An 18,612-nucleotide genomic window follows, 5' to 3' on the forward strand; every position below is an offset into this window, starting at 1 on the left:
TTTTCTTGATAGATGTCACATGGTTATGTATAGTGTATTTTCCAAACATTTGAGTCAGATACATGTACATAGAATTTAAAAAAAAATAATAACTTTATGACATTTTTTTCCCCACAAGTATGTTTTAAATTCAGAACTTTTTTTTCAGATTCAATGTACACCTGTATTTCTTGTTTGTAAGAAAAGTATTTCTGAAATTTTGAATGCATATGATTTTTTTTCAAAAAAATATATCCACAAAAAAGTAAATATACAGTGTTTTTCATAAGCAATTCAATTCATTTTTTTTTTACGTTTTTTTTATAGATTGCAGTAGTGCAAAATATCAATCAGCTGAAAAGAGGCGACCATATAATATTACATCGCCCTTTTGGTATACATATTGCAATTGTAACAGACGTTGACAAGGAAACAGAGGAGTTTGTATTTATTGAAATTAGAAAAGATAAAAATCAAACTTCTGTTATTAGACCAAAAAGAAGCACACAGAAGTTGACAAGGTGGAGAAAATGTATGTATACAATTTTTCGCTACACTTACCATGGCGTTCAACGGAATAGTCCAGATTTAACGGTTGCCCTAATTGAAGCTTGCCTTGCGAAAGATGATACAGGTGTACCATAAATTACAATTTGTTTTCAAACAAATGTTACAATGTTGCTGTTTTCTGTGCTACCGGATATCCATATAAAGATAAACTTGCAGAATTGGGAGAAGGATTGACAATTGAAGAACGGGTAGAAAAAATCATACAAACATTTTTCATAGGTACGTGTGACTTAGGAACTTCCTCTAGGACAAGTTGAAATTGGTGCCGAATTTGCATTGTGTCCAATTGAAAAAAAAAATGCTCAAAATACAGAGCGTGTATATTGTCAGTAAATTGTTAATTAGAATATATCAATGCATAAATTTGAATTAACCACGAATTAAATAGCATTGTTCTTAATTGATTTTAATATTTCAGATTATGTGATGGCCGGTATAAACCTAAAACGGATCAGGATGATCCAGATTAAGAATAATGTAAAACAGCAGTTTTGTTGATAAACAAAAAAATATGTATTAGATCTGTTGAGGCAGATTTAAGAACTTAATACGTATTGAACAAAATACCGAACAATCATACAACCAAAATACTGTATACAGAGAAATTTACGCCCCCGTTTTATTTTCGCCCCTTTCGCCCTCTTCCTGATTGGGAGAATTTAAAACAGTGCAAATTCAAAATACACAGCATAATTTCTTAAACAAAACTATGTTGGCAAGTGCAAAAGGGCGAAATTAACACGGGGCAAAAATAACCCCGTATACAGTAAATCGCACCAATGCAGTTTATAAATATGTTAAGAATAATGCACTTAAACAGGTACAAAGGACATGTTACAAAGATTTTGCATTTAGGCATTGAGCAAATTACCTTACAGTTATTCATTTACCAGACCAACGTTTTTTTTTTTTTTTCAAGCCTTATTGTAGCGTTTGTACATTCTTCCTTCACAACAAAATTGAATTATTTCCTTATACATGTAACATGTGACGTTCAATTATAAGGGTCAGGTAATATAAAGGTGCGTTTCTATTTTCTGATAAAATGAAGAAAATCGTTGATTCGTAATTCTAAACAAAAGAGGTATAATGATGTAAAATATTTATAACCATTTCAACTTGGGAAAGGTAAATATTTGTTTTTCGGCTTGAAAGATTAAAGAAATGAAGCTTATTTCAACTTATGTTTTATGATATACATTTGTAACATAACTTGGGGCAGTTTACGCTTTGCGGTTTATAAGAAAGCGTAAACTGCCCTAAGTTTTGTTATATCGGATAACATAAGTTGAAATAAGCTCTATTCCTTATAATTTAATTTCAGGGTAGACAACTAAACAATATGATGTAGGCAAGTTATGTTATACAAAATGGATAAAACCGTTTAACAAATCAAATGACGAGTTCCAATTAAAATTGAATTATTAGATTATATATCTACCAAGAAAGTTGGACCATTACAAAGTGAGATTGGACAATTTCTTTCTGTGTCATTCATTAGTTTGAATTAGAGATTGATTTTTAAGGTATAATATTGAAGTAACTGATATCTTAATCTATACCTAGATAAGACTAGGATTATCTACCATTAACAACAATTGATCTTTGTATTGCCCTATTGCATAACGAAAATCATTTGAAAATACGTAATCAATGAATCTTTTTTTAGACTTAAAATTAATAATTGGTTTGGTGAAATTCAGGTTCTTTCAATCTTTACTAACTCAAAATGCATTTATTTGTGTAGCAGAATGCTGGATATCTTTCCCCGCAGAACTCAGAAATGTGTATAAGACATCCCTGTAGAACACCTAAAATGTATTTCTCATGTATCACTCGCATCTTGCAGTGTTAAGAGTCTACTTCAGAGTCGCTAAAAAAGGAGGTAAGGAGTGTTCCTTTACGTCTCGGGTTCGAATCCCACTTTGAGATGTGTAGACTGGTTCTTTGGATTCGAGAGTATTAACCAATGTCCCGTGTTGCAGTGGATGTTGGCACGAAAAAGACCCCTCCCTGCTCAATGGCCATAAGGGACAAATATAGGCATTTACAGCTCTTCAGCGCCAAGTGATGACGTTTAAATATGATGAATATCATACAACAAACAAACAAAAACATTTGTCATCTGACATTCAGAAAAGGTGAGAAATTGGTTCAGTGGAGAGAGGAGTAAACAATATTTCTTTTCAAATTCAAGTTATTTAATATATCTACTGTAGACATTTACAAAATAAAAATTCAATATTAAAAATATTCATTTGTCCTTGCCTTTTCCCGTTAATTCTTCCTTGCACACCTTAGCAGTGATATGTACTTGATTTATAAAATGAACTTTCTTATGTTACTTAATGTCTTCATATTATACATGTAGTTAGACCATGTGAACAGCATAAAAAAGCTGAAACTGGGCGATTATGTAACATTGCACCGCGTGGTATTACACACTATGTTATACGGTGGAGTTATAGCAATAAACCGAGAGAAAAATGAGTTCAAAGTTGTTCAAATGACCAAAAAGAGAGGAAAAAATCCAAAGATAGTACTGTAAAGAAAAACAGAAAAGATGACAAAGTTAAGAAAGTTTTCCCTTGAGGTCTGTCGCTACATTATAATGGCGTTTAACAAAATAATTCTGATTTAAGAATCCTCTCATTGTGGCTTCTCTTGCGATGAAGAATACCATATAGTACGCTTTGTTCTTATATAAATTTTAGTATGTTGTTGTTTTCGGTGCGATTGGATATCCATACACTGAAAAGGTTGCAGAATTTTGAGAAGACTTGAGGATTGCAGACCAAGTAGAAATGAGCCAACATTCACTGTTTGTGGGTATAACTGATGAGGTTCCTGAAGAAATTGAGGCAAGTGTTCTCAAATTTTGCATCGTGAGCATTTTAAATTGTTTTCCTTAAATTCTTTATTGGAGTGTATGTTTCCAAAAATATCAATATATTCATGCACATATTTTTTTTGATATATTTTTTGTTTAAATTTAAATCTTAAAATAAAGCATTGACACAATTAAAGATTGTGATTTTGCTTTGTTTTTTTTTTACTGCGTCATGAACAGAAATAATATTTCGTGATTGAAGATAAATTAATGTAAAGTTTCAAAGAGGATAAAAAATAGACAAAGAATAAAAACAAAAATGCTTCCTAAGTAAGAATATTAAGTCTCTATATATAAAGAATTATGCTTAAAATCATTCTATTGTGACGAATGTCATTTGAACATCATTTATTCAAATTGTTTTACTCCATCAAAATGAAACAACAAAATAATACTCTGTTTACGTTTAATTCTTGTAACATTCAACCATATACAAAACCCGTGAAGAAAAAAAGTTTTTAACATGTTTTGTTTGATATGATTAAATTTTTTTTTTCATAAAAGTTGAAAAAAAAAACGGCTTCCCAGTGAAATATCAAAGGGCTAACAGAAATTTACACTAAAAATATACAATTTATAAATGAAAAATAAGAGTATAACATTTATCATGAATAAAATTAGTATAAAGATAGCTATGGTATCTATTGTAATTTTATGAATTTTGATTGCATTGGACAATCATAGTGGAAAAAGATAAGATAATATTTATTTAAAGTCGGGTACATCAACAAAGAACATTAGCTCTGAAGAGCTATTTTCCGACTACATAATAATGTTACATAAAATACAACAATCATACATAATAAACAAGAACAGTTTTTAAAAATCACATCACACTACTGAAATATCACTATTCCTTCGTGGTGCTTTACAATGCCATAGTATTCACCACATTAAAACTAACAAACCGAAAATAACTTTGTTTACTAGTTTCTAAAAATAAAATTAGCGACAGGCACAGCAATTACATCAATTTCCGTACCAACTATTTATGTTGGCTTTAAACTGGTTAAAAGAAGTAATATTTCTAAAAGATTCTGGTAAAGAATTCCAAAGTTTTGCAGACTCACATCTAAAATACTTCAACCTATGTATTGTTGTTCTTGTTTTTGATAAAACTGCAGTTTTCGTGTATCTAAAAGAATAAGGTGTTTCTTTAATATGAATAAAATCATGCAGCTAAGACGGGCTTTGTTTGTTTAAAATCTTAAAACATTCTATGGCCATTGTTCTAATATGCCTGAGTTTGAGGCATGGTAATTTTAATTTGTCCAGAAGATAACTGTATGAATTTTTGTAATCATCATAAACAAACGGCAGTGCTCTTTCCAGTATTTTTTTTACATTTCTCTTGTTTTTCGTTCACCACAAAAATGCCAAACTAATGGACAGTAGTTGAAGTTTGACACGATAAATGTATGATAAATGGTTAGTTTTCCTAATTTGGTCAGGTGTACCCCTATTCTTTGAAGTACATTTAGTTATTGTGACGCTTTTTTTTTTTTTACAAATGTTTGAAATATGAGAGCTAAACTTAAGCTCAAAATCTATAGTAACACTGAGTAATTTTACTTCGTTTTCCGGATGAATCATATTACCATCAATTTCAGTTTTCTTCTCAAGACATATAATTTGAACTTTATCAGGATTTGCTTGCATTTGATTATCTCCAAACCACTTAACTTAGTTCGAACAATTTGATTCCAAAGTATTTTAGTGATGTAATATCATCACTTGAGTTTGAGAGAGTGTTGTCATCGGCATAGTTGTAGAGATCACAATTTGACACAAAATGAAAAATATTATTGATAAGAATATTAAAAATAACAGGACCACGTATTGAACCGTGTGGAACACCTTTGTACAATTCTAAGCAATCGCTACAGACCCCCCCCCCCCGTTTCACACACTGTTTTCGATTGCTTAAATTGCTTGAGATAATACTAGTAGCTGCATTTGTAAAACCGTATGCATTAAATGCTTTTCATAAATCCATCATTATTGCTGCTGTAGTGTAGTTATACTGAATATGCTTATATATAATTTTTCAGAAATTGAGACAGGAAATAGATATTCCTTGACTGTTTATATGGCCTTTTATGTGAACCCGTTATAAAAAAAGAAACATACAAGATAATCTATATGGAAACTTAACGCATCATTAAAGCATAGATACTTCAGTAAAACGTTTGTACACAAATAGAATACTTATTAAATTGTTGATGAATATCTTTAGAAATTTAGAATAAAGCAACGTTTAAAACAGAACGATTTTGGAAGTGTTTAAGTGCTTTACAGTTTTTCAACGCTAAATGCAATATCAAGCTAAATATATTAAACTGGGATTGTTAAATGTTGTTTTATTGTATTTTTCGTCGAGATCAAGATAAAATGTAATGACGTACTTTTTGCGTTACATTGTGCATTATTTAAAGTGTATAAACTTTGTAACATCAATTCTAAAACTGCTTTAGATTAACAAAACTTTACAAATTTCCACTTCGGCAGTGTCTAAATGTAGATTGTAGCAAAAAAAAAAATTCTATTCAAATGAAATTACAATCGTCACATGTATTTTGATGTTAATCCATTATGTTACATGGAATTTGTAACAACAACTGTACAACCGCGAAAAATTAGCAGAATGATTTTTTTTTTATATTTTCTTATATTACAAGATAAATAAAGCGCAAGTAAATAAATTATAAAATAAATATCAATAAAGCAACTTGTTTTTGATTTTTTTTTCCTTGATTATACAAAAAACTATTTAAAAAAGAAAAAATAAAAATACTTAAATATGAACATAAATGGTAAATGCTGATTATTGTCAACAAAACAAATAAACAAGTATGCAAGAACTACTATTCGTATTGTGTAATTAGAAGCTTTCATAAGTCTGTAGATATCTTCAGCTGTAAACGTGTTATGAAAACACTGCTGCAACAAAATGTAACGTTCACTCCAACTCTGCACATGAAAAAGCTGTTTGTGTTGATATTATTATTACATTCTAAACAAAAAAAGTTTGCTACATGTAACTGCACTTTCTGATTAATCTTTTTCATTGATTGCAGTAAATACTTTCACTTGAATTTTGGATGTGATCACATACAGCTTTTATCACAAAGCGGTATTCCTCCTGAAAACAAATAAAATGTTAATCATCAAAAATTAAGATAGGATTATTCTCATATTTCTTGTATTTAAAACTCAATGAAATTTTCAAAGAATCAAGAAATCAGTATCAGTAAGTGATTGTATGAGTGAGATTAAATTTGACAGTTTTATATAAGGGACAAGGTCAAGTCAAGGCCATTATCTTTTTCTTGACATTAAGAATAAAAAAATACTGCTTCCAATACCGTGTTGCCTAATTCTATTTCAAAAGTTTAAAGACTGTTCTTTTTGCCTAAAAGATACTACTATATAGCATGATATTACCAAATTTACATAAATAATTTAACTAAACTGGATATCGGCTAATCCGAATTTTCTCTGTTTTTCTTAATTTTTTAGGATATATACAATGTAAGTTTTTTTTTCATAGGCTTCCTATATTTAACTTCTTCTTATTTTCACATATAATAAAGTAGTCTAGACTTATAAATGTACAAAATGGTACAAAAACAAAAGCTTTCGTTCGTTTAATTAGAGAGAAAAAATACTCTTTATGGATTTTGGCTCAAATCTGAACTTTGATGGGAAGCATTTAAAAGCCAACAAAGTTCTAGTTTGTTTGAGAAATCATATGTATTTGATATATTTTGAAAGTTTGGTCCCTTATTATTTATTAAACTTACATTTTAAAAATTTTCAGTCTTCTATTGTGTAAAAATTACAACTAAATTCATTGTTCTATTGTAATTTTGAGAGGCAGAAAAGAAGATATTTTCATACGCCACCATTCCGCCAAAAAATAGTCCTTGTTAGTTTTCAAACATTTCTATTTAATGTTGTACAATTCTGATGAGGAAAGAAAAATATGGTCCTTTAAATACCTTACATCTAAATATATAAGACATATAAGCAAATATACTTTGAATGTTTCATCTAGTAAGAAACCAGAGAAGAATCCTACCTTAAAAAAAGAATAAGATAACCAAAGACCAATTTTAGGGCTTGGATCAAGATGTCTTGTATAAAAATGTAAAAGTCCATCAAAATCTACTATTCCTAACGCCCATCACAAATATGGATATACACGATGGACAGCGACCCATCAACTGTCATAAACTTTTTTTAACTTTCATTTTTGTGATATTGAGACTTTGTACATATAACCTAGCGATTCATTTTCACTATTTGGCTTTCATTTGTTCAAAATTGCATTCTTATCTCAATTATCCCAGAAAAACTTTTGCACACAGTCTCATCTGTTTACACAAAAGTAGACTCCTTATAAATGATAAAAAATCTGATTCACACTACAAAAGATAAGGAAAGAGTCATTTTTTTAAGGATTATCTGATTTTCTGACTTACAATATTTGAACAGAACTCTGGTCTTCTAACTTGTAATTGTCTGACAGTTGTGAAGACGTCCACGCTGTTGTTCATCTTTATTTGTTGAATCGCGTTATGAACGGCACAGAAAACACCACATAGGACTGCACCGTCACTACAGACATTAAGGAAACGTAGTTAGAGATATCTCATAAACAAGTCCATTAAGTTTAATAATATGTATGTCTCTTCAGTTTATTTCGAAATCAAGAACAATTTTATAATTCACTAAACACTGTTCACACTTATATATCATAGAACTTAGCAACCATATTTGCATCCAGTGTTGAAGATTTCGTGTATTTTCTTTAATATTTGCTTATTTTCTATTGTTGTTTATATAAATAATATTTTTTATAAGCTAACAAACAATTATAGCTTTTTATATAATAAGCAGCTTTAAGTGCGAAAATTAATGACCTGCTGACAATTGTGATAGGATTTTCTGTCTCAGTGCGCAGTGTGGCAGAAACAAGACTCCGAAGTTGAGATGTGTCTAGAGGGGTTCCAGATGTTTTAATGCCGACCTTCGGTTCTATTATAGTCACGGGTTGAGCCTTCTTTTCTCTCTATTAAAATGTGCATACTTTTACATTTTTCTGTAAGTTGTTATAACTCACTTATACGTATTGAGAAAAAGATAATCAGAATTACTTACAATATCTGGTGGATAAGAAAAAAAACATATTAATGAAAACGAACATTGCTTGTTTTAATATATATAACCAAGTAAAACATGCTAACTTACATTTTTTTGGAGAATATGAACAATAGTGGTGTTGACGTCAATTTCGGATTTTGATTGAAATTGAACATTGAAAGGATTGACTGTTTTTGAGGAGGGTGTAAGGCAGGGAAACCACGCCTTACTCTAAAAATAAATTGCAAAAAAACATATATATATTCAGTATAGCATAAAATGTAGACATGGATGGCCAAGAAGCATGGTGTGCCTATAATAAGTTGCATCTCAATAATAGTTTGTGCAAGATATTAGAGAAATAACTTTTTTGTAGAACAATGTATTGTAAAGAATGCCTTCATGGTTTTAACTTTCATATTTTTAACAACGTCTTTACAAAAATAGAAGGCTTTTAAAACACAGTTTTAGCGAGAAAATAGAAATAAAGATTGGTTTTAGTTCATTTGATATCACAGACCGAGCCAATCTTGTTCAGAGGATCCATACAAACGATTGTGTCAGATTCATGATCACTGAGCAAGCGCAGGAAATCAACAGCATCCTCCTCAGCTGGATACTGCGTCACAATAAACGCTATATCATTGGTATGTGACTACAAAACAAGTTTAAAAAAATAGGTTTTGTCGATCAAAAACGATCTTTGTGAACATTTAGTTACTTTTTTTGGTCCAGAAGTCTACAAAATTGTGCATAATTGTATCCTGTATGCTATTTACAAAATTTATTGAAAATGTATTTTCTACACTTTTTATATTGAATACTTACTGGCGCGATGATTGCATTGATGAAGTTTCCTCTATTAGGTACAACAGACGAAAGATGCACGCTATATTTATCCACTGAAAAAAAAACAAAAGAATAAATTTTATGTCAAAATTTTCACATGAAGAATTTTTACATGTATGTTAATTTAAAAGGAAATAAGATAACATTTGATTAATAATTGAAATAACAAAAGAAAAAAAAAAACACTCGTCATACCTATAGTGCAGATTAATGAACGTTTCTCTTAGTAATTTGAGAAAGACCTTCCCATTGTTCTCAATAGCTTTGTAAAGAATCAAACATGCATATTGTAAACATACACTTACATGGCAATATACCGTTGAAATAAAGGTCACCACAGCTTTCTTTGGCTATCTTAAAGTCTGCGTCTTCGTATTTGGGTCGAATATTCATCAAACGCTTAATAAATAGATTAATAAAAATAAATTGAATACTCCATGTCTCATACTACGGGGTAAATTTTTTGTTAATTCTACCTTTTTTCATGCATAACATAAAAAAATAAGAGGGGGCAACGTTTATTACATTGTAAAACAAGAAGTCTTTTATTGCAATAAATCGGTTATTCTTCCCAAAAACTGAGCCCAAGGATGAAAGAAAACTGATGCTTAGCACATGACATGCCATACAATCGTAAAAAAGACCCCCTTCTTTAAAATTAAACATAATGACACTATTTTTAAAATTTCATTTTCTAGCCATATTGAACTGATACATGTACCTGAAACTCCTTTTGAAGTGCACTCTGATTAGCAACTTTGTCAGAGGTCAAAGTTTCAGCCTTTTTAGTGAATTCATTGACAGTGATGCATTTGACTTGGGATTTGAATATTTCGTTTAGAGCAAGAAAAATGGTCATATACTGTTCCTACAAAAAAATCAAAGATAAAATTTTAAAAAAATAATTAGAAGGTGTATCTTTTTTTAAGATAATGAAAATTCGTTTTAATTTTACATGCTATCCTGCAATAAAATCTATAAAATAAAATTTACACAAGCTACATTTTTTTTCAAATTATTTCAGTTCAAGCAATTTTGCTTGACAATTAATAAGACTTAATAGCTCAAGTCTTAGAAAATATACATGTGCATTCGCTAATTCGATATAGATATCGAGATATAATTCCTTTTTTGTTAAATATGTAATTATTAAAAAAAAAACTAATAGTGATACATGAAATAATAATAATAATAATATTAATAATAATAATAACGATAACAATAATATACAGTAGACGTATGTTGCCATTATTGAAATGCACTCTGAACCACTACTGAAATAATTATTTCAACAGTGGTCGTTATTTCAATAGTGGTTATAACAGACGTACTTTTTTTCCACGTGGGATTAATTTCCAATATGTACGCGAAACAATTCTTATGCGGAAATTTTTTCATAGCGTACCAAAGATTCATTAAGGACATATAATGACAATCCATGATATCCGTGTAATTTTATACTCGCGGATTGTATAGATATTTTATTTTCGCGGAATTATGAACCCGTGGAATGGAACACTTTTACAGTACACGAGCTTACATATGTTTGGACCATATTCATCCTGTTTTCTCTCATCTTCTTGACATATTCTGCTACGTTGACTTTCCCTGTCTTTCTTGCTTTTTTGTTTAGAACGTCTATTGCTATGTATGTCCCGGTCCTTCCAATTCCCGCGCTAAAGTAATAGAATTGATTAAAAGAAAAATAACTACATATGTACAGTGTTTCATTTATAGTGATACATTTGTATTAAGGCGTGTATCATTAATTTTTCTTTAACTATCCAACATTTAATTTACATATCTTTATTTTTTTTAATACAAATTACCTTTTTATGGTAGTTTCTTTTTAAAAAAAATTTAAGTGTTAATTATATACAATTTAAAAGTACACAACAAAACAATGAATAAAATGTCCCTTTTTAAAAAATACAAATTACCTTTTTATGACAGTTTTTTAAAAAATATTTTAAGTGTTAATTATATACTATTTAAAAGTACACAACAAAACAATAAATAAAAAAAAATCCTCTTTTTTTCGATTACCTGCAATGCACAACTGTTGGAGAGTGTTTCTGTTTGGACCCTGTCCTATTAACATGTTCAAGGAATATAACAAGACAAAGAGGATCCGGGGTTCCGTGATCTGGCCATGCTGTGTAATGGTATTGTGTCACGTGACGTTTGCTCTTCGTCTAAATTGATGTAAAGTATTTTCAATAAGTATTTTAAGTATGTATATACCACTGCGAATATATCATCTCGAGTGAAATACTGGCAACGTCAACATAATAGCTTGTTTTTAAAAAAAAAAAATAAAAAGGATTTATAGTTCAATGTTACATGGGTATTTCTCCAAGTTAACGGGTATAAACGCGTTGCTATTGTGACGTCAATCAACGCTGTTTTGACGTAGATCAGAATATGCCCCCCCCCCCCTTAAAAGGAGAAATAAAATCACATGCTCAGTACTTCGTGTTGGAAAGTTCAATTCTGATACAGAAAAAATATTTCTTTTAGGAACATTGATGTTTTATTTCACTGTTATATTTTAAAAATGGATTTTGTTTTTTTTATTTTCATATATTTGGTTAAGACTTTGGAATTTTGTAAAATCCTCATACTGCATTACATGTACCTGGTTGACAAAAGTATTACCTAAAGTTTTAGAAATATAATGCGTCAAGATGTGCTTTTAAAATTGTTTTGTTTCTCTTGACATCATATCTTATAAACTATTTTCTACCTTTCTCACAAAAAAACTCACCTCTTTATGAAATATTGTAAATTTTCGAATAATGTAGAATGCGTATTGATTTTCTTCCACCATCTTAACAGACAGATATCCGTCACTGATGTGTTTATTTGGCTCCGGCCAATACTGGGCACATTTTGTCTTTTCGTAAATAAATAAACCAAAAATTATTAAGGCATATATATTAATAAATACATTATTCTATTTCATTTACAAACACCATCCACTATATGAAAAAAGAGAAAACACTGCGTTTATAGTTGCCAAGTGCCGAATTTTAGAATATACGTTACTTTCGTCCCTTCCTTCAAATTGGTTAATATAACGATGTCTTGTACGTGCTCCTGCCAAATCATTGTCCAAAAATCAAGAACAGTGTTCTGTCTCGGTCCTTAAGATAATACATGAAAAATGATATTTTAATTATAAATTTATAAATGTGCTATTTTTTTTTTTTTTTACAATTTATGTACATATATTTACATTTGCAAATGTTTCCCTTTAGGCATGTATAACACTCATAACACTACTGAAAGCAATGCGTATCTGTAACTGTATACATACAGGTACGGGGTCAAGAGGTCATAGATGTGCGTACAGATAAACGTTCAACATAATTTCTCTGTGACGTCATGAAGGGTCGACTCGCGTTCAGTGGATTACATACATGTCCTTGGGTTTGAAAAATAACGCATCTCACGCGTTGAAAGTCACAATCAGGCAAATACAAAGTATGAATAAGTCACAAGTGTAAATATAAGTAATAAGATATCATTTTAAACATCTACAGGGCAATGAATACGGGTTGGTACGAGATTAAATTCATCATAAAGCCCTTATGGAATTTATTCTCGTGACCAACCCGTTTTTATAGCCCGATAGATGTTTTTAAATGACACCTTTTTTCTTAAGTAAGTAAGTTGTCAAATAATACGTGTACATATGTACAAATGTTTAATAATTCTGAAGTATTTACCTTGTGTAGCGATGTATTCCTTATCCTTTTCAGCACCCTGGGGTTAATCAAAATATATTGTTAATATTGGTACCCACAATAACATCAAATAGGTAAATCAATTATGTAGATATTTCATTGAACTTAAGCAAAATTGAAAACTCAGTAGGAAAAACTTAACACAACATACTAAATGCATTTACTAGTATTGCTATCTTTTTTCAGTCTTTATGCATAAAATATTTGTAAATTCATGTTTTTTTCTTTATCAAAGAATATAATATTTGCTTACCTCTATATAATTGGCATTTATATAATCTGATCCTGACTCTGAGTTTATTTTGACCCTTGAATGATCATCTGGATAAATGAAAACAATTTTAATTGATGTCTTCTGAACACATATTATATAAATACAGATAAGGTTTAAAGATAATGATTTTTAGTATATATCATACATTGTAACATCTCATTAAAAAATAAAGTACAAGGTTTCTTTTTAACGATATTAACAATGTAATTATTTTAAAAAAAGTTTTTTTATTTGCTAACACTTACAGGGAAAAGTTGTCCTAAATCTATTTTTAATCATATTTTCTTCAGTCTTTCCAGCATCACACTTGTATCTTTCCCCATATGGTAATGTCTGCAAGTATAGTAAATGTATATTTTAAAAAAGAAGACATGAGCAGGCCATCGTTGTATTAAACTTCAAGCGTTATCACCATCCATATCTATTGAACACTATATGTCTAAATCTACGCAAAAGTTATTATCTTCATACTTTAATGTTGATAGAATGACCGAGATGAATCTTTGGTTAATTATCATCAATAGGTCAATAATAAAAATTAAATTATTTGCATTTTTTAATTTTTTTTTGTGCGTGCTCACTGCATATTCTTTTTTAAAACCGTCATCTCCATTTTTTCTATTTTCAGCAATGACGGATTCAAGCTGATTTAAGGGTATCTCACGAATCATTGATTCATTTGCATAAAAATCCCCATATGGATTCTCTGAGTGCATTTTCTCATCGTCATCTACTTCCATTCCAGGATCATCACTCTTCTTCTGTTGTTTCGATCGTTTTTCATCATCTGTTTCTAGATATGTATTTTCACGGCTGAGGGGAGATACTGGTTTTGAATCAATGCTACCGAAATCCAACCCTAGCATTTTCTTATGAGCTGAAAGAAATAAATAAGCAATCATTTTGAGTGTCATAGATGTATGATATCGATTATTAAAAATAAAAGACTACACCAAGAAAAAAATAAAAATTTCCCACAACCACTTGCTCCTTTCTCTAGTTTACCTTTTCTTTTTGTTTTTCGTACACTGCCTCTAAAAATAAATAAACGACAATTGTGTGCATTGTATAAACAGTAATAAGAATGATTCTCCATATAATATGAAAATTGTACATATAAAATTTAGTAATTTTCATGAAAGGAACATTAAATCAGAATGATTCTCCATATAATATGAAAATTGTATATATAAAGTTTAATAATTTTCATGAAAGGAACATTATGAAAAACTTAAACCTGAAAATAACCTTTTAAAAACGACAACCACTATCACTGCAACTAAAATAGCCATGACCAATCCTGCAATCCCGCCAACGATCAACCCCATATTGTCATCATTTCTACCACCAGGTAAAGTATCCTGAAAAGTAAATTCACAGACATGAAAGTGCAATCAGCAAGTATTTTGCAATTCTCTTAGTTTTTAAGTTTTTTAAAAAGTGGCATTTGCATTAAAAATATTTGAATTGAAAGTAAATTGTATTACATTTGCTTCATCACAGTAACCATTAACTGGGTCACAAATGTTATCTATACAAGTTTCCCTGCATATGTCCATACACTGAAAACCATATTTCCCCGGACTACATTCTGAAAAAAAGTGAGTTTGCAATTGTTCACTTTTAATGCCTTTGCTTTGACAATGTTAAAACATACGAGTGTAATCTAAAAGAGATATGAACAGACGCAATGATAAACAGAGGGAATTAAGATGGAATGTTACAAGAATTAATCCCAAAATATTGCACTCCAAAGGAGTGTGAAATTTTAAGGAATCTCGGAGTAGTAGTGGCTGAAAATACTGCAGGAATTTGTAACGGAGAAAAAAAGAGACGGACACACAATCGTAAACAATAAAATACGCCTTTCTACGGAGCATGTGTAAAATGAAATCTAAAGTAAATGTAACCATAAGTAAAAATATAAACGCAATCAAAATCATGTCAATAAAACATAAAGATGCGCAAAAACAATAGTTTTCTCCTATTGAAGGACTTTATGTATGCAAAGATATTACTTCAAAGATATTAGTTCTGTCTGATTTTCACTTGGAAACAATATAATACAAGTATATTATTCATTTTTTCTTATAACACCTATTTCATAGTATTAGATGGGATCAGTTGCCATGGAGGAGTAAGCATCACCTGCCACCTGGTCAGACCTGCTTCTGCTCTTTTTCATGATCGAGATATAACAGAAAAATTCTTTATGAATTCAGTTAGACATTAGTATAAAAAAACGTCAGTAAGCATTTGACCCAATGATAATTTGTGTATGCTCACAAGATCTTTTATCGACAAAAGAACTTATAAAATGATGACTTTAAACGATACTAATAAACATTGTTTCAACAACTTGTCGTTTGACTTACCTTTATATAAAAATTCATTATTTTAACATTTTTTAAAAACATACTTGTTGTGCAGTTAAGATCTATATATCCATTGCTACATCCATATGGGCATGTTCCGTTAATATGATTACACGTTGTGTTCAGACAATGACCACATGATAATCTGCAGTCAGGACCATACGTGCTCTCTCTGCACTCTACAAAAAAAAATTTAAAAATATGAAGAGGTAACCGATAAAATTCTTGGAAATTATTTCCATATATTTCAGATTTCTTTGCATTTTCAGATATGGCAAAACATGGGGGGAAATAAAAAAAAAAATATGTATCACCATTAAACTGTATTCTAGCAAAATTTTAAGACCTTCATTTATAGTAATTTTAATGATTATTTTATTTAAATATTCATCTCATTAATGTCTTTATTTTTATTAATTACAATAAGTAACTTAAATCATTTTTATCATTCACATGACCATTTGAAAGTTCATCTCTATCTGGTCATTGTATAAGGGGAAATAAACGTAATTGTATAGGAACTGATAAGAGGAAATCATACCGTTTTTACATTGAAGTCCCTTCCAGCCTGGTTGACATCCACCCCCACACTCTCCTGTTGTTCCGTTGCATTCATACGGAACACCACATTTGTCATGACAATTTTCTTTACAATTAATGCCGAATTTTCCATTTGAACAACCTTTAATTACATTATTTTTATCATCATTTTATTTTATTTATTTATTTCTAAAACTTTCAACATTGAAGAAATAAGCTCTGTCGAAAAAATTACTTTCATATCCTTGCATTTTTGTGAAATGTATTAAAAGCATCTATATTGTTTTTAAAAATTGTGTTTTATCAATCATACCAGTTGTGCAATTATCTCCTTCAAATCCTGCATCACACCCATCAAGACAGGATCCATTGATGTGATGACATTGTTTATATTCCAGACAAGCTCCACATTTCTGTCCACAATCCTGTCCATATCTTCCATCGTCACACGCTATTTATGATAGTGTCACAAGTTGTTTAAGAGAAGTTATACATGATCTGTCACAAATCAACTGCTTATGTGCCAAAAGAAGTAAATTAATATCTGACATGTTTTGTAAATGATCTATACGAGTAAAAACAATTTCAAAATATCGAAAATGATAATATTTCGAGAAAAAAAAAAACTATAAGATTAAACAAAAAGACTTTTTATTCAAACTTTGGTTACATTTTCAAAAAAAATATCCTAGAGCATTTAAGAAAGAAATTTGAGACAAAAATGGACAACATAAATTTAGTAATTAAAACCAATTTGAAAAAAATAAAAAAAAATGTATGTATTTATTAAATAATATTGTATTGAAAGAGAACGTTTTAATGTTCAAAGTTAAAAAGAAACTATAAAAATATCTTGAACAAAGAATTTGTGGGGTTTTTTTTAAAGATAGAAGAACATAACAATGCACATTATTTATACACTGTCAGGTATTTTTTCTGTTCTAGGTATTAAATACAAGCATTGTTTGAGCTACCTGCTATGAATGTGAAGACAAATAAGATGTCTACGCATCACAAGTGCTAACATAAATTAAGTATAATTTGTAGATATGTACGTGTGTATGTTTTACATTAAAACAATAAGCTTTGAGAAGAAACTGAAAAGAAAATACTATTTGTTTGTATAATTACATATTTGAATAATAAATGTTTTTATTATACGAAAGAAAGAAGTATTACCATTTTTGCAAAAGAGTCCTTTCCATCCAGGTTTACAGGGAGATATACATTGTCCCGTGAATCTGTCACATTCATCACAATTTCTACACTTCTCAGAACAGTTATTTCCATGCCAACCAACTGGACATGCTGAAAATAGTTCATATTTAGCGAAATAATTTGAATTCTGAAAAATGTGGACTATTTTGTTCTAACGCTTTTCATTATGTCATTACTAAAAAATAAAGTTAAGTTGTCTATATCTGCTATAAAAACTATTGCAATAACGAAAAGCAAAAAACAGGGTTTGTTTGGTAGGGAAAAGGACTTCTTAATTATGTTATTAAAATCATGATTTTTATATATTTATTTTTGTTTTGTGTAAGAAATCATAGGTACATGAGATACATTATAAAAAGTAATTCTTATTGCAAATCTTATGAAATCCTTGACAAAGCACACAATTTAATTTTCTTTTTTTTATTTTATTCTTTGAAAAGAAACATAAATTTGTATATAAAGTAAAACACTTAAAAAAGTATGCGTTCTGCTCATATCTTGAACCAGCGTTAAACTGTAAACTTGTAGTAGGGTACATTTTAAGTCTCTAAAATAATGGTTTAAAAACATATAAATCTTAATGTACGCTATGCAAAATTACGTATGTCAAATCAAAATACTTATGAAAATCAGACTTTTACGAATATAGTCAGCTATAGTTACTTTCTCCTGAGAAAACGAACAAGCTATCTTTTAAACAATAATTAACAACCGAGTGAAAATGATGTTTGAAAACAACTAAATTAATGTTGTAATTTATTATATTACGTGTTTGACATTTGTCTCCATAAACCCCGACGTCACATCCGTCTGTACAGCTTCCGTTGACATGGTTACAAGTCACTCCGTTAGTACAGTTACCGCAATTCCCTGAGCAGTTAACTCCGTAAAACTGAGCACTACAAACTGAATTTACATTTGTTTATAAGCAAAATACCATATTCATGAATGACTTATCAAGTTCATACCATCGAGTATCAAAAAAAAAAAAAAAAAAAAAACGCTTCAGTATGATAAATATTT

The 18,612-nt window shown here is 29.7% G+C and overlaps 1 protein-coding gene across 1 annotated transcript in view; it reads right to left on the reverse strand.

Moving 5' to 3' along the window:
* Nucleotides 1–6,264: 6,264 nt before the first annotated feature.
* Nucleotides 6,265–18,612, reverse strand: part of LOC134281777 (uncharacterized) — a 61,264-nt gene continuing 48,916 nt past the window's right edge. Inside the window, exons 19-42 of the mRNA XM_062764205.1 lie at nucleotides 18,358–18,495; nucleotides 17,551–17,679; nucleotides 16,685–16,822; nucleotides 16,373–16,513; nucleotides 15,876–16,010; nucleotides 14,944–15,047; nucleotides 14,705–14,817; nucleotides 14,462–14,490; nucleotides 14,038–14,333; nucleotides 13,702–13,789; nucleotides 13,436–13,503; nucleotides 13,165–13,201; nucleotides 12,482–12,579; nucleotides 12,201–12,329; nucleotides 11,480–11,628; nucleotides 10,974–11,109; nucleotides 10,155–10,301; nucleotides 9,739–9,832; nucleotides 9,413–9,486; nucleotides 9,105–9,239; nucleotides 8,693–8,815; nucleotides 8,365–8,513; nucleotides 7,924–8,059; nucleotides 6,265–6,581 (exon numbers count right to left, since the gene is read on the reverse strand). Of these exons, the coding sequence (XP_062620189.1) occupies nucleotides 6,504–6,581; nucleotides 7,924–8,059; nucleotides 8,365–8,513; nucleotides 8,693–8,815; nucleotides 9,105–9,239; nucleotides 9,413–9,486; nucleotides 9,739–9,832; nucleotides 10,155–10,301; nucleotides 10,974–11,109; nucleotides 11,480–11,628; nucleotides 12,201–12,329; nucleotides 12,482–12,579; nucleotides 13,165–13,201; nucleotides 13,436–13,503; nucleotides 13,702–13,789; nucleotides 14,038–14,333; nucleotides 14,462–14,490; nucleotides 14,705–14,817; nucleotides 14,944–15,047; nucleotides 15,876–16,010; nucleotides 16,373–16,513; nucleotides 16,685–16,822; nucleotides 17,551–17,679; nucleotides 18,358–18,495 (2,864 nt within the window). The 3' untranslated portion in view covers nucleotides 6,265–6,503. The remainder of the gene's footprint in view (nucleotides 6,582–7,923; nucleotides 8,060–8,364; nucleotides 8,514–8,692; nucleotides 8,816–9,104; nucleotides 9,240–9,412; nucleotides 9,487–9,738; nucleotides 9,833–10,154; nucleotides 10,302–10,973; nucleotides 11,110–11,479; nucleotides 11,629–12,200; nucleotides 12,330–12,481; nucleotides 12,580–13,164; nucleotides 13,202–13,435; nucleotides 13,504–13,701; nucleotides 13,790–14,037; nucleotides 14,334–14,461; nucleotides 14,491–14,704; nucleotides 14,818–14,943; nucleotides 15,048–15,875; nucleotides 16,011–16,372; nucleotides 16,514–16,684; nucleotides 16,823–17,550; nucleotides 17,680–18,357; nucleotides 18,496–18,612) is intronic.

This window comes from Saccostrea cucullata, unplaced genomic scaffold (genome assembly GCF_032062105.1).
Source record: "Saccostrea cucullata isolate Sc308-1 unplaced genomic scaffold, CSIRO_AGI_Scuc_v1 ctg774, whole genome shotgun sequence".
NCBI lineage: Eukaryota > Metazoa > Mollusca > Bivalvia > Ostreida > Ostreidae > Saccostrea > Saccostrea cuccullata.